General features: G+C 55.1%; 8 protein-coding genes across 8 annotated transcripts; 5 read left to right on the top strand and 3 right to left on the bottom strand.

Moving 5' to 3' along the window:
- Nucleotides 1-561: 561 nt before the first annotated feature.
- On the top strand, nucleotides 562-939 carry P884DRAFT_262931 (uncharacterized protein). The gene has a single exon (XM_069441707.1). It carries the CDS (start codon nucleotides 613-615, stop codon nucleotides 910-912), a length of 300 nt encoding a protein of 99 aa, XP_069295221.1. The 5' UTR covers nucleotides 562-612; the 3' UTR covers nucleotides 913-939.
- A 6,024-nt stretch (nucleotides 940-6,963) lies between these two features.
- P884DRAFT_271863 (uncharacterized protein) lies at nucleotides 6,964-8,193 on the top strand (the record flags this gene model as incomplete). The annotated part of the gene is made up of 1 exon (XM_069442474.1): nucleotides 6,964-8,193. One exon carries the CDS (start codon nucleotides 6,964-6,966, stop codon nucleotides 8,191-8,193), a length of 1,230 nt encoding a protein of 409 aa, XP_069295222.1.
- A 3,588-nt stretch (nucleotides 8,194-11,781) lies between these two features.
- P884DRAFT_62645 (uncharacterized protein) lies at nucleotides 11,782-12,904 on the top strand. The gene is made up of 3 exons (XM_069445993.1): nucleotides 11,782-12,422; nucleotides 12,489-12,502; nucleotides 12,556-12,904. The coding sequence occupies exons 1-3, from the start codon at nucleotides 11,905-11,907 to the stop codon at nucleotides 12,660-12,662; spliced, it is 639 nt and encodes a 212-aa protein (XP_069295223.1). The 5' UTR covers nucleotides 11,782-11,904; the 3' UTR covers nucleotides 12,663-12,904.
- Nucleotides 12,905-15,477: 2,573 nt separating this feature from the next.
- Nucleotides 15,478-18,531, bottom strand: P884DRAFT_207139 (uncharacterized protein; the record flags this gene model as incomplete). Its single annotated transcript, XM_069438769.1, has 1 exon — nucleotides 15,478-18,531. One exon carries the CDS (start codon nucleotides 18,529-18,531, stop codon nucleotides 15,478-15,480), a length of 3,054 nt encoding a protein of 1,017 aa, XP_069295224.1.
- A 2,122-nt stretch (nucleotides 18,532-20,653) lies between these two features.
- On the bottom strand, nucleotides 20,654-21,468 carry P884DRAFT_302009 (uncharacterized protein; the record flags this gene model as incomplete). The annotated part of the gene is made up of 2 exons (XM_069444905.1): nucleotides 20,654-20,780; nucleotides 20,954-21,468. 2 exons carry the CDS (start codon nucleotides 21,466-21,468, stop codon nucleotides 20,654-20,656), a joined length of 642 nt encoding a protein of 213 aa, XP_069295225.1.
- Nucleotides 21,469-22,231: 763 nt separating this feature from the next.
- Nucleotides 22,232-22,882, bottom strand: P884DRAFT_279683 (cytidine deaminase-like protein; the record flags this gene model as incomplete). Its single annotated transcript, XM_069443344.1, has 1 exon — nucleotides 22,232-22,882. One exon carries the CDS (start codon nucleotides 22,880-22,882, stop codon nucleotides 22,232-22,234), a length of 651 nt encoding a protein of 216 aa, XP_069295226.1.
- A 540-nt stretch (nucleotides 22,883-23,422) lies between these two features.
- Nucleotides 23,423-24,595, top strand: P884DRAFT_207209 (putative methyltransferase-domain-containing protein; the record flags this gene model as incomplete). Its single annotated transcript, XM_069438774.1, has 1 exon — nucleotides 23,423-24,595. One exon carries the CDS (start codon nucleotides 23,423-23,425, stop codon nucleotides 24,593-24,595), a length of 1,173 nt encoding a protein of 390 aa, XP_069295227.1.
- A 942-nt stretch (nucleotides 24,596-25,537) lies between these two features.
- P884DRAFT_207127 (uncharacterized protein) lies at nucleotides 25,538-26,139 on the top strand (the record flags this gene model as incomplete). The annotated part of the gene is made up of 3 exons (XM_069438768.1): nucleotides 25,538-25,589; nucleotides 25,778-25,975; nucleotides 26,060-26,139. The coding sequence occupies 3 exons, from the start codon at nucleotides 25,538-25,540 to the stop codon at nucleotides 26,137-26,139; spliced, it is 330 nt and encodes a 109-aa protein (XP_069295228.1).
- Between the last annotated feature and the right edge of the window lie 469 nt (nucleotides 26,140-26,608).

The raw sequence follows: 26,608 nt of genomic DNA on the forward strand, positions 1-26,608 counted from the left end.
TCGAGGAAATCCACAGTGCATCTGCACGGTGTCAAGCAGATACACCTGCTTGTGCTTCCTGCTCGAAAACACACCCCAGTGATATCAATACCTTTGGGGACCGACAAAGGGGGTGTACTTATCTCAAATGTGGAATTGGGAGCGGCTCAGTAAGTCATTGCCATGCTCAGCAGACTTTGAAGTTTACAGAGATACCAATCGACGTCCTCACCTGGAGGGAGTGAAGCGTGAGTCGGGACGACTGGCCGTGGGGGACGAGGTGGCTCGGTCATGACTGGTCCAATACGGCAGAAGATAACGGCACCAAAAAGACCACAGCCCTGCAATGAGGGGACGCCTAGTGGCAGGATACCGGAGCGATGATGTCGTGGGGAGCCAGTTTGATCCTCCACCTTGACGCTTGCCTCGGAGCCGAGCCTGCCCAGGTCTCTTCTGCACACCACACCACACCGACCTCGGCAGTTTGGGGACATCGACAGATTCGTGGCAACGCAGATCAACCAAGAAAGAACAGCCCAGGCAGGCACTGACAATGCAAGTCGCCTGCAGGAACCAGCAAACCCGGTCATTGTTGGGTCGCAAGGCATCCGGGACGGAGCCAGACCGAATGGGATGCAGGAATGGACAGGCGGGACGTCTTGTGGTCCTGCTGCACTGTTACAGTTGCTCCTGTCGTTGTTGCCTGGCAAGCAGCCTTCACCACCACCAGCAGAACCATCGTCCGTTACCATGGCGCCCCGTCAGCGCCAGCCCGCCTCAGCCATAACAAAAACAGGTTCGACTCAGCGGCGGGAGCCTCTCTTTTCCCTTCATAGGCCAGAAGAGAGAGACACAGGAATGTGGGAAGCCGGAAGTGAGGGAGGGCAACGCCAACCAACAGTGGAGGCAGATAGGGCAGAGCCCCTGTTGTAGGCAACACGGCCCAAAGTGGCGAAACCCGGGGACTAACTGGTGCAATCGGGACGACCAAGTTAGGAGCTGGATGGGCGAATCGCAGAGGGAGGATAAAGTGGGAAAGAGATTAAAGGGGAAAAAGGGGGGATCAACGAATGGACAACACACCGCCGAGAAAAACAAGAAAAGACAACAGGAAATCGGCGGTGTCTGCCGGTGCAGGACAGCGGCGGGATCTCGGCCCTTACCCGCAGAGTATGCACGGGAGGGGTGTGTGAGTCATGATAAAAAAAAAAAAGGTCGAGCCAAGGAATACTGCGTAGAGCGGACGAATGGGTGAAGCATGACGGGGCGGTGGATGTCTCGTTCAAGGCCACGCTGGTAGTTGCCGTTGTTTTGCACCCCCAAAATTTGTGTTCGCGTCTCTCTGAGCGAAGTTTGTGGTTGACCTTCAACTTGAGCGGCCTCCATGGCTGGCGGCGAAGAGCTGAAAGCTCTGGCAACCATGAAATGCAGGGCAAACAGCTTCACTCGAGAACCTCATAACCGCACTTGCGGCAGCTCTGCGACTGTGAGTCAAACGCTGCCCGTGGCAACGAGAAAAAAAAGTCTTGGCCCCAGCTACAGGGCAAGCGTGAACCTATTGCGGCCTAAGGCGCCGCAGAGCTGTCCAGTCCGACACCTCTTCCGGTTGCGGTGAAGGAAAAAAATGAACCCCAGAGGGACGGGAGTGGGGTGTCGAGACGAGGGCAATGGGGAAGGCGAGACTGGGTGACGTATGGAACAGCGTAGATTTGTCAGAGCGGCGAATTAATTGGTGGCTCAACCTGCGAAGCAACTCGCGTCGAAGAAAAGGGCCTGCCATGATAATTCTTGTGGGACGTTGACGTTGGGCGACAAGGCCACGCCAGAAGGAATTCAAACAAAAAGTGGACCGAGCTTTTCTTCAAGCTGTAAAACCTCGGGAAGCACAGCCCCAACCGTTCGGAACCCTCGCCACACAGGGAAAGGGTTTCGAAGGCTCGGATGGACGCCGGGCAAATCAGGCATCTTGCCGACTCGGCTTGTGGAGCATCCGGTCGTTTGGTGGAAAGAGCGACAGGGGTTCCGCGAGCTTGTGTAGCTGGCAGCGGCAGCAAACGTCATCATGAATTTGAATGAGCCCCCGAGTGGCTAGTGCACAGGCACCATCAAGCCCCAGTAGCATGGAACGGCTTCGGGAAGCGGGGGCTTGACCAAGTTGCGCTGGAGGCTTGCAGGGGCCGACCTTTGCCTTCAACCAGCCCGCCAGCATTCGATAATTCCCCAAACCCTCCGAGTCCACTTCGCCTAGCAAACATGGAGCCCTGACTGGCAGCCTGGCAGCCTGGCTCTCAAGAGCTTCAGCTCTTGGCAGCATGTGCTTTACAACAATCCGTAACTCTGCACATACTGCGTGCGTAGTGTACTGCGTCTGCCCGCACCCTGCGTCTGGTAGTGCATGGGTCCCCTCTGCGCGCGACGCACTTGGCTGCGTGACACCAAGCAGCCTCGCTGCGCTAATGCGCTTGTGGAAAATAAAATAAAATAAAAATGAGCAAAACGGGGGGCTCGACGCAACAAACTGTTCGATATGTGGAAGTGATTGGTGACGCACGCAATTGAGATCCGACAATCCGAGTTCTTATTGTCCGCCTTTTCCGAATCTGCATCAGGTAGTCGGCGTTGGATCTCCTGGTTTCGTTGGGTACGACGGTGCAGATAAATTCCGAGCAAAGCATAACCCCTCGCGTCGCGTATCTCTCGGCTTGAGCCTGGAGCGACAATCAACGTCTCCATGTCTCGTTCTCAAAGCGGCGAATCCTTTTACGGGCCCATTTTGTGGTGTTGCTCCCATTGGTTCCAAGCTCGAGTTAGCTAAGGCCTCCAACTGGGATTTCGCGGATGCGCATTGGGCGGTGACGCCGGGCCATCTGACCGAAGATGCGCACATCGTCGACTTGATGTGCGCCTGTAACTGGCCCAGGAGGCTAAGATAAGGAGGGGCAGCTGAATCTTGGAAGATGCCATTGTACACGGTGAACGAGAGTCCGTTTGGTGACCCAGATGGTTGATCCAGTCCGTGTGTGGACTCCCGGCCGGCGTAAAACGGCCGCTTTCAGCTCGAGAAGGGCATGCACCGTCAAGGTGTTGTTTTTTCTCTTACCATACTGGTCTTATTGCCCCTCTTTCTGTCGCGGCAAGGGGCCCGTTAAGGCGGCCACCGGGTGTCGTAACCTACGGGTCCCGAAGGTCGAGTACTCTGTAAGTCTCCCTTGAGGATACGAACGCACCCCGTACCTCACCTCCGGTCATCGGTAAGGTGCTCCTTCGTCCTTTTTCTCTCAGCTTCTGCAAAACCACCTTCGGCAGCGCCGGGTAGTGGTCAGAGATATCGTTAATTTCGCATCTCGTCCCAGGTTTTGTGCGCAATCCGCTACGTCAGAGGCCCTGGTCCAGGGTCTGGAGAGCTCTCGACGTATGAGATGTTGCCGCGCACCTCTTCCCGCCCTCCCGGCGTGAACATGTGCACCGGCCCATGCAGGGTCGGTACCTCTCCAAGGCCTGGGAGTGTCGGTGAAGGCCAGACTGGGAGCGAAGTCGGCTAGCTTTGCCCCATTACAGAGTACTTGCTTGGAGAATTGCCTATTTTTGACGCCCATCATGGGCTGCAAAGAGAATGCCATTCACCTTGAACTTGTGGATCCAGGGTGAGCAGCACAAGCTGCAGCGTTGCCGCTCCCTTGGCCGGTCGGTCGCCCTTCTCCAATCGGGGGTCGAGAACACTGCAGCCAGAACTAGCCCGCCTTCGCCCATTGGCTACCCGTCGGTCAAGACCAAACAGCCCGCTGATATTGGACATCAACGCAGCAAACGGCGTCCCTAAGAAGGGGCCCATTAGTGTAGGGCACCAAAACATCCCCTGGACCCGTGCGTGACTCACGGTTGCTGTGGTCAGATGGGGGGCTGTCCTCGCAACATCTTGTCCTTCCTCTGGGAAATGATCGCATCGGCAAGAGAAAAAAAAAATTTTCTTTGTGACGGTGAGCCGAAACGAGCAAATGACAAAAAGGTAGAGGGGCAGCCGGGGTCTACCAGAAAGCCTAGTGTAACAGCCACCGGGGCGGCCAAGGGTCAGGGGGAGGGGGGGGGGGGGGGGAGGGGGGGGTAATTCTAGAAACAACAAAACAACCACACCCAGGCTAAGCCAAGGGAGATGGTTGCCAAGCCAGCCAAGGCCGATGGTGCACTACTGCGTACTAGTAACGTATAACGGGTCGAATTGGCAGGTGAGGAAAGGTGGGCGGTCCACTCGACGGCGCCAAGGGGCCAAGTTGTGATTGTTCGTACCGTTTGGCAATGCCCCAGGACGCGGAGTAGCGGATGTTGGAACCGGCCTTTCCGGACCTGAACAAGTCTCGAGAATTCATCAAGAAATCGGCTGCCCTCTGAATGCTTAAAAGTTGAAGCGGTTGCCAAGCTCGATTACATGCAACTTGAGCATGCTGATGGCCAGATTGCTCTGCGCAAGGCTAAGATAACAGACCCGTAAGGAGTACGGATTACGGACGTACGGGGGAAGGGTGTCGAGCGCTCGGACTCGACGGGAGTACAAGGCCTGCATTAAAGAGGGTTTAATTTGACGGATGTGGAAGATAGTAAGTCAAGGATTTGATGGCGGTTGAGATGCCCTAATTATATAAATCGCGTAGGGGGAGTGACGGAGTTTGAGCCTCTTTGCTTATAAACATCATTGGCCCCGATACTAGCTTCCCGAAGTTAGCATGCGAGCGCTGAATCCGTCGTGTGTATGTGCGTAGTAAGAGTACCCCGTACTCCGTGCTGCGCATACTTAGTCGCTGTAACCCCGCTGGGAGCGGCCTGTAAGTGCATGCATCCGCGGCACGCGAGCGCGGACCAATTCGAACAGCAGGATCCGCAACTACACTGCAGTTGAGATCAGGCCAACCGCCGACACAACGGAAATCGCAGTGGATGTGCATCAAGTGCTTGGCAGCCCCAGATTTCACTATGCCAGAATAGAATAAGTCGAGGGGAAGGAGTCTAGAACAGGTAGCAACGGCATAAATAAGATCTGTTTTCACACATGAAGAGACTGGAACTGGAAAGTGAGTAAGCGGCAGTCACCCCGAGAGTCTACTCCCCGCATTCCGATCCGGGCAGATCAGAGTGTAAGTGAGGGGCTCGCTCCCCTTCGTTCAGTCAAATGGTGAGGGGGGGAAAGTGTGAACCTGACCCCGATCAAGCACGCTCGAGAGACAATGCAGCAGCGGACGGACGAGAGCAACCGTCAGCTCTTGTTGCCGACACCCTCACTCTTAATGACTTAAAAGAGGCCCTCCCGCCTCTCGCATTCGGAGGATCCGCCTACGGCTTATACCCCAGTTTACCCTCGTTTGAGCCAACAACAATCGTCTTCACCAAAGAAGAGCATAAATCAGCCTCGTCGCATGTACGTACTGTCGCAGTCGTCACGGACAACTAACAGAAGGCAATTACCAGACAGACATTGCCGTCTCGTTTCTCCGACCGGTAAGTAAACCGTCCGCCTTTGTTGCGCAATTCCGAGGGTTGCCTCCCGAGGCTTCCGTAAGCTGATTACACTGGATAGCTATGCCATGAGGGTCAACACTAGGCTCGGCAAAACCTTCACACTACTACACTACGCTATACCCATTTATCGACCTACGACACAAGCCGCCGAGCCATATCAGCTTGCCCGGGATTATTGACGCTTGTCGACAAGTCCCAAATATCGCCAGCCTCCTTCACCGGATCTTCACTTTGATCGCCGCCAAGTTCCAAGCCCTGGTTGCTTGCCCGTGAGCGAAGGGAAAATTTTTCACGGGCGGTTGGTTTTTGAAGCAATCCCCTGCCAAAAAGCTGGATTTTCCCAGTCCTGGCGAGCACCAATTTCGCTTAGCCCTCCAGAGGCTTGCCCACCGCAAATCCGGGAACGGTTTCCGCGCTTGCAAATTTGCAGCGCACACCTACCCGGACCATCTCGGGCACTTTCCGTGGTGAAAGTTTGTTGAATGAATCATTGAACGAGATCAGCCCCAGACAATAGCTCAGTCGTACTGAGCAAGGAGCCACTCTTGGTTGTAGCTTTGGCTGTTTTTCACCTTCGGGAACGATACTCCATGGAAGGGACAGGAATCCGACCGACGCGTGTGACCCAAAAGCGCCCGCGCTCAGTGGCCGTTATTATGGCTCGTGCAAGCACAGTGCCAATAGAACTGTTGGAGCTTGGGAGGGTGTGCGGTCACTTCTTGCCGCGATGGCAAGGTACACTACGTTCGTACTCTGTAGTGTACTGCGTCAGAGGGGTTGGTTAATCCCACCCCAGCGAGCAAGGATCAGGGAACATTCTGTTAGACGCACGCCCCTCCATCGAATCCATGTAAAAAAATTCTACTGACAGGGGTCCCAGGCTTCTCCCTTGCACGTTCCGCCTTCCCCCCAAACTCTACCTTCCCAGGCGGTGCCCCTCCCAGCCTGAATGAGCCGTCGTTGCGCACAGCTTGGCTGCGCTTTATAAACCAGCTCCAGCCTCCCAAAATTCCCTTTTCCCGTCAACTTTGGCTTTTGCCAATACCCTCGTTCACCCCAACACTATTTGACTTTGACGGTTGTTCACCATCGATTTTTTTTTTTGAAAGTCTGGGCCACAGAAGAGTCCAGACTTTTCCAGAAGCAGCCATCAAGGTCGCCGCCCCGACTTTGGTGCTCCCGGATCTCCGGCTGGAGATTTTAGCGACTTCGGACCCTTGACATGTTCGCAATCAGAAGACGGTTTTCCTCTCCTCTTCCTACCGACCACGGACCAAGGTGACGGGTGTCACTTTCTCCCGCGCAACGACACAGGCGCGATTTTACCAGGAATTTTGAGCTGAACAGGAGCGCCGCCATCAACCCCTCGCAGCGGCTGGGGGGGTTTACTGGAGAGATACATATCTCTCAACTGTTTTGGGGCTGCAGAAGTGTTTTTGTGTTGGACGTCTTGGGACATTGCAGAATCCAGAGATCATGGCTGCCCCATATTCCCCCTACGGGTCTACGCCCGGTCAGGAGTACCTTTACGACGAAACGAAGTTTCCCACCCCGTCCCCGACTCCCTCCCCCCGTGGATCGGGCTACTACTACGGCGCGACACCTCAACGGCCGGCAACGCGAGCACATTTCCGCAACGGGAGCACCAGCGGCATCAACAGCGGCTACGCCAGCCCTCGGGGCCCCTCCTTCTCACCGCGTTACACGAGCGACGGCCAGTACGCCACTGTCAATGTGAGTGTCTCGCGGTCACGCAAGCCAAGTTTTTCGGGTCCGCCGCGCCCCACGCGCGAGCGTCGCTCCTCCTTTTCCTACTATCCGTCCTCGACATCGCACGGCGAATCCGACGAGGACGAGTTTGTCGATCTCGGCGGTCGCGCCTTTGTGCTGCCGGGGCGGCCGCGACCGAGACCATACAAGGACTACTTCACTGTCAACGCTGGTGGGCACGGAACTGATTACGGCTACTATGCACAGGGCGGTCCAATCTTCGACAGGGATGCTGGGTTCGCGTCTGCGCGGTTCGAGCCCGATCGCCGGCCGCCCCCGCCAGTCGCCGGTCACGCCCGCCGCAACTCCACCTCGGTGCCCCAACGGCCCCAGACCGCCCGGCCCATGGCCACCATGCACAAGAAACCACCGGTTCCTCCCCAATCCCGCCAGGCCACGGAGGCCGATGCCAAGCGGCACAAGATCCCACCTGGTTACTCGCTGAAGAACTGGGACCCGACCGAGGAGCCCATCATGCTGCTTGGAAGCGTGTTTGATGCCAGTTCCCTAGGAAAGTGGATTTATGACTGGACCGTCTATCACCACGGCGCCGGCTCCCCCATCGGTGACCTGGCCGGCGAGCTATGGCTCCTCCTTATCCAGCTGGCCGGAAAGATCAAGCGTGCCGAGGGAACCGTCGAGAAGATCAGGTCCAAGGACAACCGGGAGATGGTCGAGGAATTCATTGAGGCCGGTTACCGACTCACCGACAAGCTCCGGAAGCTGCTCAAGGCCTGCGAAGCACCCATGCTCCGGTCCAGCAAGCAGAAGAAGGAAGGCCAGCTTGGCAAGAGTGCCGGTGTTGAGTTTGTTGAGACTCTCTTCGGCCGCGATCGCGAGATGGAGCGGACTGAGCGCTTCATGGCTTCCGTTCGTCTTTGGAACCTTCGCTTTGACACCAATTGCGAGGAGATTCTCAGGAAGCCCACCATGTAAAAGCAGGAATGGGGATATATCCCTCCCTCCCCTTTCCTCCTGGACTTTTCTCCCTGGTGCCGGATTCTTTGCCATCATGGGATACCATCCGGCCGGACAAGCTCTCATTGCCAAAACAACAAAAACGCAAAACACAACAGGATACCCATAAAACCAAGCTGTACGATTAGGTCTCTTTTCGGAGTCGTTTGGTCATCCGGGTTTTTATACGGAGGGGGTCATTTCTTTTCCTCATCTCCATTGCGGAGGCCGGTTTTCGCCTTCAGACTCAAGACATATTCCGTCGGGAGCAGTCCCGCATCATGGTGGCCGTCTTTCTCTTTCGGTCTTACAGAGATACCCAGCGCGCACGGTTGTCGTTTCTTCAACACGACAAGAAGCAGCCATGCTTATGAGAAGCAAGGATGCAGCGAACCACACTATCACGTCGACACGGCTACGAGAAAGGCTGCGTTCATTATTTTCCAGAAGGTGTACAGGGACTCAAAAAAGTTGCTGGTGTCTTATTCTTTTCTCCTTTACAGCGGCATTCCTTTCATTTTTTTTTCTTGTTTTCAAGTAAATTCTGAAACGCTTGTGGGATATTCAGCGGCGGATTTCAGCAAAGAAGCACGGTACTTCAGGATTTAATGGCAAATTTCTTACTCGGCGGGAAATTTTGGGAAGGAGCGATTTTGTCTTTCATTTTGGTCGTCTGTTTTCCTACACTCGAAAGGCCTCTCGAGGGCTGGGGACATCACCAGATTTCAGTTTCTTTTCTATTTTCCTGGACTCGGCGTGCTCCAACAATTCCAGCGAGCCGTTCACGTTTTCGCTGTTTTTGATCTCCTGGGTTTCACAGGATGGATATACCCCTTTCGAGTTTTGTTTCAGTTATAATAGACTAGTGGGCAGCAATTAGAAGGAACCTGGATTTCTGTTTCTGTTTGTCATTTGGCTGACAATATTCCACTTATTTTTGGTGTGTATGTTTGGGCAGCAGTAGTCTTGGGATGGCGTGTGTCTGCCCAACCCATATCGCTTGGAGCTTGGTCTAGGCCAGGCTCGCTCATCCTATGGTAATAGCTTCCACTCTCCTCCGGGCCCTCCAAGACGATGAACTCGCTCAGAATCAAGGATACCAAAGATGGCAGCAGAAAATCATGGCAGCCAAGAACACGATGTTCGATGATTGTGCCCGGTTTCTTGTTTCGGCCTTTTTCCATGCGCAACCCTAGGCATTAACCCTAAAGCGGGCACGGTACGCTGCACTTCCGGTCCTTGCCCTTTCCCGTCCGATGGTCGCTTGATGCACTGCCTCAAATATCTGAGACTGGTGCTTAACTATTTCGTGCCTGGCGCTGTCAAGGTTTCTTTCTGTCTTTCTTTCTTTTCTTCTCTCTCTCTCTCTCTCTCTTTTTTTTTTTTCCGTCACCTCGCTGAGCTCTGCGCCTCACTATTTGCAGCCTGAGGTTTCAGATGAAACAACAGCACGTATTCCCTTCTCCCAGTAGTTAGAAGCTAAAGACGGTACCTGGTTTTTATTCACGTGTTGTTCCACCATACACTTAACATGAGGTTGCCTTTTCCCTTTAACCTCTTTCTTAAGCTTTTCGCGCTCTGAACGTTTTTGAATACAGAATAAGATCCAAAACGCGTGTTTTTACCCTCTACTTCCCCGATGAGTTTACTGTGTACATTACCTGGATGAAGCCTCCCGATGCACGGACAGCGGACGGATGCTCGCTTCCGTCTACCCAAGTTCAGCCCCCCTTGGCTGGCCAAAAAAAAAAAAAAAAAAAAAAAGCGTGAAACACTCGGTTGTCATTTAGTCATGTTTCCTTGGTTTCCAGATCTCATGTGTCTCCGAACCCCTCTCTTTCCTTCACAAAGAGTCGAATTAAGGCCACACATCTCGCGTCATATTGTCATCGAATATTATCTCCTTGACAGGTACGTAGTATAAGAGGAAGTAATAATACACTTGCTAATGGGTGGCCTAGAGACAAGGCTATCCCTAGTTTCCCTTTTCCTGGTTGTGAAGGGATTTCACTGCAGAGAAGATGGGATGAACATCCTAGGAGGGGACCCCTGCTTGACTTCCCATGTGTGATCGCCGGACTGCATGCAGCGAACCGATTGACCAAGCCTGCCATCCCTCCCTCCCTCCTTGTCTTTAACCGGGCTTCCCGGGTTCAGAAAATGGAAGTGCAGCGGGACTGCAAGGTGGCCGCGACCGGAAGATTACCTCACACGCTGTCCTGTACACAGAGGTGCCACTATGGCGCACAAAAGATACCTTACCTACGGATAGGCCTGACTCGGGTCCGGTCGCTACTTGTGCTCTATGGTGGAATGCGTACTGTGTGTACGTAGTAGTGAGTAAGCGCTATGCAGGAACCCTTGGCGGACAGGGGAAACGGCCGGATTGATGAGATGGGACACAAGGCCCGGTTCTCTCTCGGGCCTTATACGAAATGACCGAGATACCGTATTCCCGGTTTCGGGGTTTCCCAACCATTCTTTTTTGCCGACTCATCTTCGAAACCTAACAAGGGAGGTTGCCACCATACCGCCCCCCAACAAAAATTCTTCCTAAGTAGTAAGTTAGGTAGGTAGGTAGCGTGGCTCATCTCCTAGCTGCGGCGTGGTATGTACAGAGCGCGAGAGAGACGGGTCACCTAGGGGCGTTTTTTTGGGCCTCTATCGGGTGGAACGGCCCGAATACAACGGCCGGTCACCCTGCTGTGTTCCGTTATGCTCAGCCTGGCTCCAATCCATCCGATATCAGTCGTCGTAGCCTGGAATCCATCGTCCCGGACGTTCGCACCACCCTTGACAGTCTACAACGCAAACTATTACGAGAATTGTATTACAAACATACCGGTGCGCGTTGGGGTCCGCGTACGTCTTCTAGTGTTGGTGTAGTGTATGACTGGAACCGCATTCAGAGATGCACTCGATGCATGCACCCGTTTTATCATTTTTTTCCTCTTTCCTGATCCGCATGCACTAGACTTGTATAATCGGAGGTTGCAGGTCATGCCCAGTAAGCCCATGTCGCACTGTCGCGTAATGGGCAAGATTACTCATGTCTCTTGATCCAGCTCGCAGTCCAGTACTGAAATTGCCTGATTGTTTTTTCCCTCCTCTTATAAGGTGATGCCCTCCGTGACAGCTGAAGCTCTACGCCGCGAAGCATGTCTCAGTTGATGAGCGGCGTACAATACACCACCAGCGATGATTATGACTTCTTCCTGTTTGGGGCCAGCCAACCAACGCAGGATGGAACATGGTAGTAGGGAGCCTTGGAAGTTCTTCAAGCGATATACCATGACAACCTGATGTATGTAAGTACTGTATGTACATATCCTACCATAGGTGAGGATGTAGACACGGTACACTACCGACCGACCCAACAGTGGCGATCAGCCCAAGCCCAGCCCTACGGGTGGGCCCGTAGCGTAAACTTTAGTTACCTCGCGTCCTGTACGGGACACCGCACTAACTGCATCCATACTCTACTAGCGCCAAACAGCGGCCCCAATCACTGCCACCTACAGCGCCGATCCCCGTCCTTTGGCGCGCTTCGGGCGGCGTGATGAGAGAGGACGATGCGAGCAGGCGCCTAGGGTTCTATATATGTCTATATTTTTTTTTCTTTTGTCATTTACTATGTAGGCGCACTTCGGGCGGCGTGGTCTGGGCAAGAGGAGACTCCAAAGTACGAGAATGGAGAAGAAGAGAAAAGAACGATCTGACGTGCTGCGTTTGTTCTTTGAGCGCGGCTGGGCCGGAATACCTGATGGAATGTTCGCTACGCCGCGCCTCGAGTCGTCGACCGTCGCCCTACTGAGTATAGGTGCCTCCTGCCTGCGGCGCGGATCCTTCTCTAAGGTGTGCCCCTGCTCTTTTCCTTCTAGCGCGGCGCATGGAAATGGAAGTCGCTGCGGGAGGTCGGCAGTTGTGCGCGCGCCGCGGGTAGAGTGGGGTGGCTGGGGAGGCAAACTGACGTGCAGGCAGGGACGAACGACCTCAGATTCCTCCATGACAAACCGCAGATCTGCGACTTCGCGGCGGGACCGGTGGAAGGAGATGGAACTTGCATTTCTTCTCCCAGCTTTCTGCCTGCCCAGGTACTCAATTCGACCCCGAGATGAGCGGGCAAACTGCATCAGCTGCGGTCAGGGTATTGGTGGTGCATCGCTTTTCGCGTGGTTGCAGGCTTGTGATACTATGGCAGAACGCAAGTACGGATGTCACAGCATAGCAATCCGTACACTTCCATCCCTAGCTCTAACCCGTGTTACGTGTAGCGTTGATGAGATAGGTACCTACCCTCAAGTTCCGGTTCCAGTCTTGAGTCTCGGACTTATTGTCTAGTTGGAGGCCATCGTCGGGTCCGTGTCACCTTTGTTCTTCGGAGAACACCGCACTGGAATGAGGAACACTGTATATTGCGCCTCGGTCATCTCGTGTTCGCCCCGTAGGTTATTTTTTTGCTGGAAAAGTTACTATAGCGTTGTAGGAATCAATGCGTAGGCTTCATGCTGTGTACTTTCGCGAGGCAGCATCGGAATGAGGGAGTAGACTAGGTCTCAGTCGTCATGGAACACGCAAGTTACAGTACCTACCTGCCTGCGACGCTGAGAAATCCCGGTTGTCTCCGAGGTCCATGCAACACGATTGCTCTAGAAAGTATAGCGCATCGTACTTTTAATTTCAACACCTCATCTACGAAGTGGTAAAATCTTACAGAGAAGTAACAAGTAATGCTGAAATTCTAAGTTGTTATAACCGTCATCGGCGTGAATTGGTATAACTTAATACAGTAAGGTCTCACTCTTTCCCCTGCTGCTCTCAGGCCCACTCTAGCGGTGGGTTAGCCGCTGGCGCGCCTATACATATACATAGCTTATAGTACAGTACAACGCTTATAGCGTTCAGCGTCCCATAGTTAGCAGCATGGACTATAGTAGATAGGATCTCGGGACCTAACAGGGTAGTACGGGCGGCTATCTGCAATTGCACGCAGTCGTGAGCACAAACGGCCCAATCAGGGTGCCGGGCCGGGCCTGTGTCACAGTGATTGGAGCGTGCCGGTGTTCACACCTCGGCCATTTTAGGTCTTCGCCTCGCAGTCCGTATCCTTTAGCGGTAGGTTCACAATTTACCACACTAGATTCGCATAACGTAGGTTGTTCTAATGGTTGCAGGTGTTCTGGAAACTGGAGGGAAGTGGTTGCGATCGCATGCTACGGAGGGTGAACTAGAAAAATCTCGGATGTCGTGATATTCCCGGCCAGAGATGGTACGGATATGGAGCACGGATTCGTTCATCTGCCATCCCAACATTCACAGTCAAGAACGCCTGCCTCTATGAATGCGAGTAAATAAGTGAGTAAATAAGTGTGTATAGGAAGTACGTGACTCAGGCAGGACATATACATATTGCTCAAGGAAACTTGAGGGGAAAAGATGCTGGACAGAAAGTGCGGGTCATTCCGCACACCGCATCAGAGAGAGCAGCCCAAAACCGAAAAGATCAGGCTCCCCCAGGGATCTCACGCGACTACAGGCATCATCAAGAGCATCACGTCCAATCATTTTTAGTCGCGACGGTGTGTGGCGCCCAGGCATGCCATCCCTTTCCTCCCATCCCATCAATCAGATCGTCATCCCAGTCACCAAAATGCGTTGCTGTGGCTGCGGTGAGCACCGGCCATCGGGCGCAGCAAAACTTGTCAGACGGCAAAGCCAAGATGATTTGGGGTGGTGTGGAGCAGCTGGGATGGCTGTTCTGTTCGATTCCACACCGAGCAAAGCGTGGAGGTCGCATTCGCAAACGCCGCCCCTCACTCGGTGCACCCCCCCCGCCCCCCCAAGCCACCTAACGGATGTACATACGGATTACTTACAACCACACTCTCACACACCAACCATACACTCGAGCAGGTTTGGGGCGAGTCCATTCACCCTGTTCTACGAGCTTCTCTCGTCAGCGAAGCAGCACTGTATCCTACACACGGTGTCGCCCAGGCTGTCTCGGGCGGAGGACGAACCGGGCAAGCGGCTCGGAGGGGTCGGGGCGCGCTGCTGATCCGGGGTGGTCGTAGTGCCTAAACGTCGGGCGGCGGCGGCGGCGGGGCTCGGTTTTTTTTCCCTGGCATAGTAATGGAATCTCAAACCAGCAGAGAATCTCAGATCGATGTCCCAGATAAAAATTGACAGGCCGCTAGAAGTTGTTCCTCGCCATGGTTCACCCACAAACCAGCGAGGACATGATCCAACCTATCGAAAAACTAAATGTACATAAACTCTATCCTGCGCTTCATCGATCACCACCACCCCAGACCAGGACCCTGCACCACTCTAGCGCAATGTATACGTCTGTTTTGGTGCGTGTGTGCAGTAGGTTTACACGCAAGAAATGCGCTAGGTACACTAGAGCGGGGTTTCCACAAGTTGTTTAGCGTTCTTACCCGAGTTGTTTGGGAGAGTTGGTTCTTGGCGGGAAGCGCGGGGTACATAACACTGGCCGGTCCGTTCCTTCTTGCCATAGTCCACGCACTGGACCTTGACAGGAACGACATCAGAATTGCCAGATTGGCAACGCCGGTCGGCAACAGGAGAGAAAAGACAGAAAAGACAGTAAACCGCTGCGTACGAAGTAATCGTTCTACTATTTGTTTGCCTCTTCTTGGTGTTTTTGTCGCCGGTGATTATGGGCCATTTCGGCTCTAGCATCGTCAGGGAGGATGGACCTGTTGTTGAACATCCCAACCAAGCCTGCCCAGCGTGCCAAGTACGCGAACAGCTTGGTGAAGGGAGAATTAGTGTAACAAATTACATACATACACAACAGAGTTGCCCCGCTCCCGCAACCCCGCGTTTGGCGCTTAGTACTAGTTCATGCGGGCCCTAACGACGTCATCACCAGACAGGCACTCCACTGCGTTCCTGAGTGAACTGGGTTGGATGTCCGTACATACATACAGTACATGCTAACCTTGAATTGCGTGGCGTGGAGAGTTTGCTCTCTCTCTCTCTCTCTCTCTTTTTTTTTCTCGGAGAGGTATTGAGAGCATCAGTACATCAGTACTTCATGTCATTCTTACCCTTGGATTCTTGCCCCCCCCCCCCTTTTTTTTTTGCTTCCTGTGAGACGAAAAGGTGCTCTCTTGTCCATATCGAGTAGAAAGTAAACAAACACCAACCCCCCGAATCTAAGCCCGACCTGCGCTGTGATGAGACTGCAGACGAAACTTCAAAAAAGATACCCGTTTACGTATATGTATGTACACGCTACTCTTTCGCTTTATCTCCCACATCAGACCCAAACCACGCCTCTCCCACCCTTCTCATCCACTGCTCCCCCGTCATGTCCAGATCCGCTGGTACAAAGTTGGCAACCCGCCTCTGAATTTGCAGTAGGATTTGGGACGCTCTCACGGCGTCGTCGTCCGCAACCTCCTCCTGCGTTTCGTGATCCCCGCCCTCACCCCCCTCATCGTCATCCTCCTCGTCCTCCTCGTCCTCCTCGTCCTCCTCGCCACCCTGATCATCATGGTCATGCCCATCCTCCCCGTCATCATGGCCATGCCCATCATCATCATCATCATCATCAGTATCATCACCATTCTTGTCATCGTCATTACCATCCCCCTCATCGCTCTCATCATCATTATCGCTCTTCTCCGCCAACTCCATATCAAACACCGCTTCCTCCGCCACCCCCTGCTGGGCAATCATCTTCTCCAACTCCTCGTATCTGGCATACCGCGGCGGCGTCCACCGGTACGCCGGCCCAGGAACGTCACCGCCACGGCTGCGGTCATCTGCATCCCCATCCGCCCTCGCAGACGGCAGCGGTAGCGGCAGCGGCATCCGCGCCAGCGGCCCCACCCGGAGAAGGTCCATCATTGAGGTCCTACCCATGACGACGTCGCTGATACTCGTGTTGGACAGGCGCACGGGCACGTCGGGCGTAGGGGAAGAAAGCTTCTGTTGCTGCTCCCGTTGTTCTTGCTCTTGTCGTTGCCGCCGCAGCATCTTCCTTCGTTGTTTTGAGCTACGCGGCTGCGTGGGGGGCGGCTTTCCGTCGCTCAAAGGGAGTGGTGATGACGGCGGCGGCGGTGGCGATGGTAATCCAGGTGGTGCATGCATCTCTGTGAATTCATCCTTGGCACCAGTCGGGTGTTTAGGACTTCCAAGGGGAGTGAGGATGGATGGGTTCGTGTGGCCGAGGGTGGAGGTGGAAGAGCATTCCGACGGGTTCGGTGATAATGGGGTAGGAGAGAATGGCATGGATGGATTGCCCGTCAAAACGGTTGTGGCGGAGGGGCTGGGCCTAGCAGTCTCTGCGGGAGTCCTGTGCTTGGGCTGGCCCTTTTCTTTCTTATTGCCCTTTTTGCCGCGCGGCTTTTTTGCAGTTCTATGACCAGGGGCTGCGATCCCCCGAGTTGTATCGCCCTCGTTCTCCTGCTGTGCTATTCCATGTTCCTGAGCTGGAGCAGTCCTGAAGCTGTCACCTTCATCATGGCTTGCCATTTCCTGGGATTTCTCGCCCACTAACTCCCCAGGCCCCAGAGGAGATGCCTTTTCTTTTGCTTCCGTATCCTTGGCGGCCTGTCGCATCCACGCAGGCTCCCGAGCTGCCGCTCTTTTGGAACTTTCGCCCTCATCCTCATGCCCAGACTCCCAGTCACGCTCCCAGTCACTCTCCTCCTTGGGAGACCCTGCGTTGGCCGTCGAGGCAACACGCTCAACGAGCGGTTCTAGTGCGTGAAAGGGATTCACAGGCTCTGGCTGTTTCCCTTTCGCCTTTCCGGTCGATACACTGGCTTGCTCTGATGACTGGACCCTTCTCCAGGTTTTCCGATCTACGTGTTTCCCCTTCTCCTTTGCTGTTAGAGCTGGAAAATCTTCGTCTTGGCCACTTGGAGGTTGATGAGCCTGTACTCGACGCCACGGCACTGCGCTCTTCTTTTGACCAGATATTGACACTGATCCCGATCCACTCTGCGCTTTTGTTGGAGTTCTGGACTTTGTCGAGCTTCCCCTAACAATCTGGCTCCACAGCATCTTTTTCGGAGCGGTATCCGAAGCTGCTTCTGCAGTGATGGTTTCGGTCGGCGTTGCGATCGACTTTGGAGATTTGGCCGGCTTTTGTTTTGTCTTCACTAACGCTTTTGGCTTCGCGGGTTGAGGTTGGGGCACGGAGGCGTAGTGCTCCCGAGCGGTCTCTTTTGGCTTCTCCGGCTTCCCGGCCGCCTCCGTTCGAGGGCGGGTTTGTGTCTGATAATCCGGAAGGTTTCTCTCCTTCCACTCGGAGAACCCAATCTCGGGGTCGTCATCGCCGGATAGTTCGGCCCAATCAAAACTGGATTTGGATCTCTTAGAACGCTCCGGGGCAGATGCGTTCTGCTCTTGCCTTGATCCTTCGGTCCCGTGGGCTGAATCTTGCTGCTTCTCGGGCTTTGCGTCTAGTTCTGTTTCCATAAGTGGTTGAGGTTCCGCATTCCGTTCAGCCTCTCCGTCCTGTTCATGCACAGGACCCTGCTCCTCTTCCAGGGCCCGTGGTGATTTCACATACCGCTCCACTTCCGTGGGTTGTACCGGCTCCGTGGAGGCAGTCTCGGGATCTGTTCGCTGCTGCGGCTTCGGCTGATGCACCGGCTCTGCGGCCTGTATCTGGCCCGCGGGAGCCTCTTCCCGCACGCAATTCTCCGCTTCCGCGTACTCCGACTCCGAGCGCTGGCTTTCACGCAACTTCGCCGCCACCCACTCGTCAAAGCGCCTATCACCGCCCTGTTCTAACGTCTTTCCCTTAAAATAACCCTCATCATGTCGAGCCTCATCGAGTTTGGCTAGCTGTGCCGATGATGACGCTGACTCTTGGACCTCCTGCCGTGAATTGTCTGCCTCTCGCAACCTCCCCGTCTCGTCGCCTGACGAACCAACCAGGTGACGTCCATCTGACCATACCTGGGCCTGTTTCAAATCCTGCGTCCCTGGAGTCTTAATCTTGGGCATGCTGGAGCCGTCCTCCGACTCCGACACGAAGATTGATGCATCGTCGGGCACGGTCTGCCACGGACTCGTCTCTGCATCGACATCGGTCACGGAGTCGCCAGATTGGGATTGCGAAGGTCCTTGTGGGATTCTCTCCGGGCCATGGGAGGTCTCTTGCGCTGCATCATGTATGTCTGCACCTGAGCTGCGCTTCTCAGTCTGCGAAGTCAAGCTTAGGTCAGGGGTATTCTCCGGTGCCTCCTTTGACGGTTTCTCTGGCAGTGCGGTCGATACCCTCCGCTTCCGTCTTCTCGCGAAATTATTGCGCCACGTAGTCGGCGACATTGGAGGAAAAAACCGCGGTTTGAAGAAAGTCGGCGGGGGGTCCCGCGGTGCCCAGGGAGCTCGTTCTTGCGGGATGATGTTCTCACAGTCCTCGGAAAAACGCCTCGATGCGTCCGGTTGTGCAGATTGTTGGTCCCTCTGGGGGCTGAGATGCTGAGCCACTTGAGAGTCCACCCAAACAGCATTGGTATCTTCGCTCTGAATAGCTGGTATTGATTCAAATTCCCCGCAGTCTCCTGGAAGCTGTCCAGCTTGCGAATATGCCAAAAACTGTTGTGTTGGTGTCTCCAAATGCGAAGCGGCTGGTTCACTCTCGCTTGCTTGTAAGCCATTCCCGTGGTCATCACTTGACATACCTTCTAACCTTGGTATGAGAACAGACAAGTTTCGCCTTGGTCGGGGTGCCCGAAGAGATGCTGCGCTTGATCTAGGGGGCAAAGATGCAGAAGAGTCCCGAAACGTCGCTCGGCTATGTTCTAATGTCCGCGTGCCCGATTCGAGAGCCGAACCGTGTGAAGAACTAACAGGCGCTTGTGTAGGCGGAAGAAGGATTGACACAGACCGCTGCATCTCGGTAAGTATTCGCATTCTCGCTTGTCCTGGGTGAGCAGGATGAGGCGATCCACTGTAGGGTTCGGTGCCTGCCATGGCATCAGCCGGTGGTGAGAGAGCTGCATCGGCGACTGGTTCAACCAGGAGCGAGCTTGGCGGACCGTTGGAACGACGCGAGCTGGCAGGAGAGATGCTTCCCGTCCTTATAACTAACTCATTTGTCGGCGCCGGTGCCGGTTGCGTAGGAGACGTTGCACGCGGTGGTCTTGATGGGAACGACACCGTCGGTTTCCGTAGAGTCGTCGCATCGGTTCCGTGGAAAGTAGATTGACTCCCTGACGCCTCCCTCAGAGCCTGTGCCGCTCTTCGATCCTTTCGCTTCTGGAAAGCGGATCGATAGCGCTGTGCCCTCGAGGTCTCTGCAGGAGGTGGCGATGTCTGGGTCGCCGCATCGGCTCGATAAGTTTCCGAGCCTATGGGAGGCTCTCGATTCTGACGTCTGTCATCAGGTTCTGTAGCCCGAATCCGCCCCCTCTTTGAAGATAGGGAAGACGATGGCTTCTCAGGCGCTGAAACTTGAGCGGCGGTCAGTTGTGAAAACGATGACCTGCTCAATGGCTTAACTCTACGCGAAGAGGCGGCGGTATTGACACCATGACTCTGTCGAGAGTCTAGGCCGTGAAAGCGCATTTCCAGTGGCAGATCGGCTGGCTTCGATGACCTTTTTCTGCTCTGAGAGTGCGGTTCGGGAGGCTCCGGCGCTCGCGACTGAGCAAGACTTCTCTGCCTGTTGTGCTGCCTTGATGAGCCTCGTGGTACAGGATCAAGGCCAATTGAGAGATTGCTGGGAATGCAACGCTTGGTTTGTCGATCTGTTACCGGCTGTAATATCTCCCCGTCGGTCATGCATGGCTCACGTAAGGGACGTGCGGTGTCAGCGTCCGAAGGCGAGGTCGACGATCCTCGTCGACGGCCGATGGATCGGCCATTCTTCCGTGACACCGAACTCGCCATGGATGGTCGGGCATCACCAGCGTGTCGAGAGGGGCGTACGGACCTGCTCTCAACGATAGCGGATGTTGGCCTTGGCGCCAGCCCTAGAATTTGCCCGTCTGTCATGGACGGCTGGCGAAAGGGCCGTGCGATGTCAGAGTCCGACGGCGAGGCCGACGACCTTTGGCGGCGACGGGAAGGCCGGTGCCGGCCACTGTTCCGTGGCGCCGGACTCGCCACGGATGGTCGGGCATCACTAGTGTGTGGAGACGGGCTTTCTGAGCTGCTCTCAAGGATAACTGACGTTGGCCTTACAGCCTGTCCTAGTATCTGCCCGTCCGTCATGGATTGTTGACGAAAGGGGCGTGCGATGTCATCCACACCGGTAGTTGATGTTGGCCTAACAGCTTGTCCTAGAATCTGCCCGTCTGTCATGGATGGCTGGCGAAAGGGGCGTGCAATGTCGTCCTCCTGAGATGATATAGATGGCACGGGTGACGCGGATTCGGGAGTGGATCGGTCGCTGTCGTCCGCTCTGATACGATCGGGTCCCCCAGCGATTGCTGGGCTGGATCTTCTATGCGTCGAGTGTGAAGCAGAGCCGAGACGTGAAGGAGGCGATGCTGGTCGCCTCGGCCGCGTATTGCGCGGGCATCCTTCCCTCCTGGTAATCGATGCGTGGGTATGGCGGCATAGCCCGTGGGCTGGGTACATCACAGGGTTAGGTCGGGCGCGTCGAGGCCACGATCCGTGATTGGGAGCACGTCCACTGAAGTGCATGCCTTCCCGAGCATCACGCCGCCCATTCTAGGTAACGGGCGACCGCCGAGAACGCTGGATGGGGCTGCGCAGGATAGCTCGCACACGTCCGACCCACTCAATGAGCCGTAGGTCGCCCACCGAGTTTTCCTGGACGGAGAGGTGGGAGGCCACGAGGAGCTCGACGATCTCGGTGCGCGTGGCGGTCCCGAGGTTGACCCTCCTCCAAGTGTCTTCAAAGTAGGCAAGCGGCAGCGTTGGCCCATTGCAACGCCTTGCTCTAGCCCACGGCAATTCCGCGCGCGTCGTTCCATCCGATTCGCACAACAACACAGCGCCGCCTAAGTCCTCCCATACGCGAAGCCCAGCAGAAGTGATGAGCAGTGTAAGCTCCACCGGCGTCAGTTGTGACAGGCTAGCCGGCTCCCAGTCGTCTTCCGGATGGGGGGCGGAATCAGGGTACGGCCACGAGGCCGGATGGACCGGGATAGATGGACGGTACGGATTCGGGGACGAGATAGAACGGCCACCACCTTGAGGGTATGTCGACTCGATGTCTGGGTCCTCCGACGCATCAGAGGTGTAGGCCTCTGAAGAATGTTGATTTTCATCGTCGTTGGGCGGGGAATCCATGGCCGTCTGTCCTGCAACGCCCCCGAGACTTGGCGATGGAGGAGGTGTACGTGTGATAATAGCCCAGATATGACGTGGGATGGGGTCCACATCGAGCCTAGGGGAAATACTCGCTAATGAATACCAATCATGGATTCCAAAGTGTTGAGTGGTGGGTGTGGGTAATGGGGGACAAGGAGAACGTCCCAGTGAGGCGGGCAAGTCATCGTCGGAAGAGAAGTCAGCAACTACTGGTTGAGCTTGGGTGACTGGGCTCCCGACGGCTCCTAACTGTGGCCATGTGTGTCTTTCCGATGCCTCGAGGGGCTCAGAGCCTTCCAATAGCGAACGCACCATCGCGGCTACCGTCAGGAACCAGCGCTGTTCGGACAGGGCAGGCTGCGCCCTCGGATTGTGCCGTGCGCTGCAACCGCTGCAATGACTGTGTGGGAAAGAGTGGAGGCAGGGCAAAAAATGGCAGATATCTGCGCTTGCAGGCTTCAAGCTGTCAACATGAGAGAATCCGGTAGCTGGGAAGGAGCGCAGTGTCAGTCTTGCAGCCACAGACTCCAGGCCCCGGGCGGGGCCAGTAGTGTTCAGGAGGGAATGATTGCACCTCTCGTACTCGGATGCCCCAATCGCATGTGATACTCCGTCATGCTCAGACTCGGTGACATCGGAGATTGCGCATTTCCTTCCAACTCCCTCGCCAAATATACATGCTCTTCCGACTAGCATGCACAAGCGGACACGACACTGCTGGTGCATCTTCTGGAGGGAACCATCATTTCCACACACTTGCACTCTCTGCCCCTAACTTCTTCCATTCCTGATAGGTTGCGTCGAGGCTCTTGTAAAGATCCTTTACCCTGGAAATTTCGTCGCCAAGACGCTTCCGCTCGGCCGCGTCTGTGACACCCTCGAGAAGATCGGCCAGGCTTTTAGCAGCAAAGAACTTGTTCTTGTGGTTGTAGAGAGGCCTGGCAGCCAGAGTCTCTGGGGTGTCCGAAGGAGCCGGCACACGAAAGACTTGCTCGAGGATGTCGATGTCGTAGGGGATGGAGAATAGATCCCGGCTGTCTTCGTACGTGAAGAGATAGTAGAACTCAGTGAATCCTGCCCACGCAATCCCACTCAGGCACAGAGAGCACGGCTCGTGGGTCGAGAAAAATATGCAGTCCTTGGTGGCCGGACGGCCCTCGGGCGAGGAAGCGAAGAATTCCTGGATGCAGTTGATCTCGCCATGGAGAAGCGGAGATACACGCTCATTGTTGGTTGCAACCGTGACCGGGCTGAGATCTGACCGAGTAAGGATGGCAGCACCAAACACTTTACTGCCAGAGGAGACGCCAGCGCGGGTTAACGGCACGATCCGATCCTCGGTGATGCGGAGGAAGGTGGAAAGCAGTGTGTTTGCTGAGTATGTGTCAGACATGGTGCAGATGAATGTCGGCACGGGCGGGCTGCTGCTTCGGATCAGAAAAAAATTATTCCTGCACCAGGAAAAGCTGATCCTCAAGGAAGGAGAGCGATGGCAATTAGTGTAATCTGTAGGCACGTCATGTCCTCGGCGACGTGCGCTCAACTTCTTGCCCGGCGCTCGGCAGCGGCCGGGAACCAACCAAGCAGTTTCGGCGAGGTCCGCATCTTGGTTCCTTCTCTCAGACGACTAACGTATCTGATGGAGAAGAGGCCATCCTTATCTAATCGGCACGCTAGACGATGGGTAATGATGGTATGCCCATCCTGACACTAACGTGAATTGAGGACGTTGGCGCTGTTGTTGGTGTTCTTGTTTGCTGTTGTTGAAGTAGAGGCAAGAACGGGAGCGGCCGTATTGGAGATAAGCGAACGATGATAACCCTAACCCCTGCACCCCGATTCCTGCCCCAAACCCAAAATTTCCAATCTCGTTGCCCTCGGTCGAAAACGAACCCGAGGGCTCAGCTATGAGCAACTCGGCCTGTTTTCCAACATGCACTACATAAGATTCTGCCGGCCCCCCGAGGTCCAGGCCGGCAGGTCGCATGCTACCGTCAAGATTGTGCTAACAATCACCACCGACTTGAGCGACTCGTTCCTCTCGCCTCGCACTCCCATCCAATTGGCCGTCATCGGCGCCTACACGGAGCGCCGAGATGGAAGGGACCAATTTGTACCGGTCAACTTGACACAAGACAGTCCGCCGACATGGCGAGCCGGCATGAGAGTCCTCAAGCTGGACCTGCCTTTGCCACCGCAGCCGATCGAGATCATCCAGATCCGGCCGCTGAGTCGCCAGCTGACAGCGATGGGCACGGACGACGTCCTCCCCGGCAACCGGGGCTTGATCATGGCGGTCTATGCGGACATGCCCCGGCCAGGTGATGGGCGTGCGCCCTCCGTATGTTTCCGGAGCCTGCGATTGTCTACCGGCGATGTTGCCGCTGGCCAGACACTGCAGATCGAGGAAGACCTCGGCGAGAGCATCGCACGCCACATCTGGGATTCCGGCATCGTCGTGGTGTCTCTTCTTGCGGACCTCTGCTTATGTAACACGGACGAAGCTGGCACCAAGCCGTTACCGATGCTTCGCAACATCCTGCAGGGTCCGGACCGGTCATTGAACATTCTCGAGCTTGGCTGCGGTGTTGGGGTCGTGGGTATCGGTCTAGCACGCATCATGTCGCTGAGACGGGCAGGACAGCGACCCCACATTCTTATGACAGACCTTCCGGAGGCGGAGCAGAAAGCACGGGCGAACATAGCCCGCCAGGCAGATCATTTGGGTGACGCTTCGGCCAGTCTCGATTTTGAGCCCCTCGACTGGGAAGATGGAGCAAATGGCACATTTGGCGAGAAAGCCTCGTCTCGCCCGGTCGATCTTGCTGTTCTTTGTGACTGCACCTACAACACCGACACTCTGCCGCCCCTAGTCAAGACGTTGTCAGCTCTCCATCGTCACTCTGAATTGTTCTCGGCCCCAGAAGGACCCGTCGAGACCAAGGTTTTAGTCGCAACAAAACCCAGGCATACATCCGAGAGGGCGTTCTTCGATTTGATGTCTGATGACGGATGGGTCATTCGGGAACAGACTGTTCTACCCCTGCCTTTACTCGACACTGAGGGGCAAACGGTGGAGATGTATTTGTTCGGAAAAGAAAAATGAGGGCCGGTGCTTGCCCCAGATGCTATATTTGCCGATGCTGGCATGATGATTCGACAGTAGCGACGAGAATCATGTACCCGGTGTGACCTCTCTTTAGATTTGGCTCTCTCACGGGTGCGCGGCTGGCAAGAATCGGGCGCCACTGACACCGAGGCTCTGGTTTATCGCAGATTTCCAACTTCGGCAACGGCACAAACAGTCGAACCCTGCCATGATACCCCCCTGGCAACTCCCCAACAGCACGCAGCCGCAGTACAGGATTGGAATGAACTGGTTTTTATCTCATTATATCGGCGACTGTGGGTATAGTCCAAAGGAAGGCGCGATTTGGTGCCTCCTGCTTGCCAGATTTGTTGGTAAACCAAGATCAAGAGAAGTTGTCGCAACACGACAGGTGCGGCCAATGGCAGTTGGGTGGAAAGCAGAAACAGGATCGAGGGTCCGAAAGACGTGGGAGCAAAGTCAGTCGGCACATGACGTGTAGTTCGCCTATCGAGAAACGTACGTCAGGTACCCAAGGTAACTTAGTAAGGCAAGTACGATGAGACACTGGCAAGGACAAAGGACAAAGGTGATGTGAAATACGTCGCCTGTCATTGGCTGCAGGTTTACGCCTAACCAATCAGAGAATCGACAATGACCCAATTTGGCTGTGCCAGGACCCACAGTTTCAGCTTGCAGCCTCGCCGCCAACAGGTGACACCAAGTCAACATAAAGGTGTATATAAGTCACTGTGCATCGCTCTTAGTTTGTGTGATGCTCTTGAGTTCTGACATCTTCAACGCTCGTCCTTGCTTTTCTCAGAGATTTCCGCTGCAATCAACTTCCGTCGATCTCGTTCCCTCATTTGTACCTGGTATTCGATAAGACTTGCCGTCTCGGGTTACCTCGCCTCTTACATTTCACCTTCCCAACAAGACAATCAAAACACCATATTAGCAATGGCGTCCAAGCCCTCTACCTGCTGCAGCAAGAGCGCCGAGTGCGCTTGCGGTGAGTTTATGCCCATGACGACTCTAACCATCCGTCCTCCCTCCTCTTCGTTCGATACCTCAACTCCGTCGCTGCCGGCGGAAAGCTAAGCGTTCTCCATACCTCGTATAACCATCAATATCATCAACCGGCAACGGGCTCCTCGTTTTGAACACCAACTAATTTTCTGTTTTTTCTTCATTCAACAGCCCAGCAAGCCACCTGCTCCTGTGGCAAGCAGCCTGCTCTCCACTGCAACTGCGAGAAGGCCAGCACCGAGAACTCGGTCGAGGGTGCCCGCTGCTCGTGCCGCGCCCGTCCCACCGGCCAGTGCAACTGCGCGCGCGCCGAAACCGAGAACCAGAAGCCCAGTGGCAACACCTGCGACTGTGGGCGCCGTGCCTCTGGTGAGTCTACCCTTCCCGTCGTCCACCTCACTCTTTCCCTAAACTTTTGGGCCGAAGTAATGTAACTAACGTGGGTATGGACAGACTCTTGCACGTGCTCGAAGGCTGCGGATGGTAGTTATAACCCGTCTGAGCACGAGACGGATTTCACCACCAAGAAATAAATCTCTGGATGTTCTTGGGGCAGGCACAGACATTGTCGGTCTGCGCCCGACGGTACGGCGTCGGTGTTACGGAGTTACAGGGCATTTCAGGGTTTGGGGCAGCGACTAGACGGAGAGGTTGCGGGAGGGGCTAGTGTGTGTTTAACAATCAGGAAAATGGCGGGAAACAGGGACACAATGATGTTCGATCACGACACCGATGATTTCAATGCAGGAACCGGCTTCGATACTTCGTCCAGGCCCAATTGTTCTGATCGCGGCTTCGCCGATTCTACGCCCCAGAGGACGACACATACGGCGATCTTTCCCGGCTGCGCTCCGAAATCTTTCTGCATCGATGTGACTCCTGAGCGCGAAGAGGAGGCTGAGTGTTAGTATCTCCGCCTGCTCTACAGCTCCCTAGGGAAGCCATGGCGTGTCGCCGCTCGCGTCAAACATCGAGGCAAGAGGGCCCAAAGAATCAGCCAAA

Source organism: Thermothelomyces heterothallicus, assembly GCF_042370625.1.
Source record: "Thermothelomyces heterothallicus CBS 202.75 unplaced genomic scaffold P884_scaffold_23, whole genome shotgun sequence".
Lineage (NCBI taxonomy): Eukaryota > Fungi > Ascomycota > Sordariomycetes > Sordariales > Chaetomiaceae > Thermothelomyces > Thermothelomyces heterothallicus.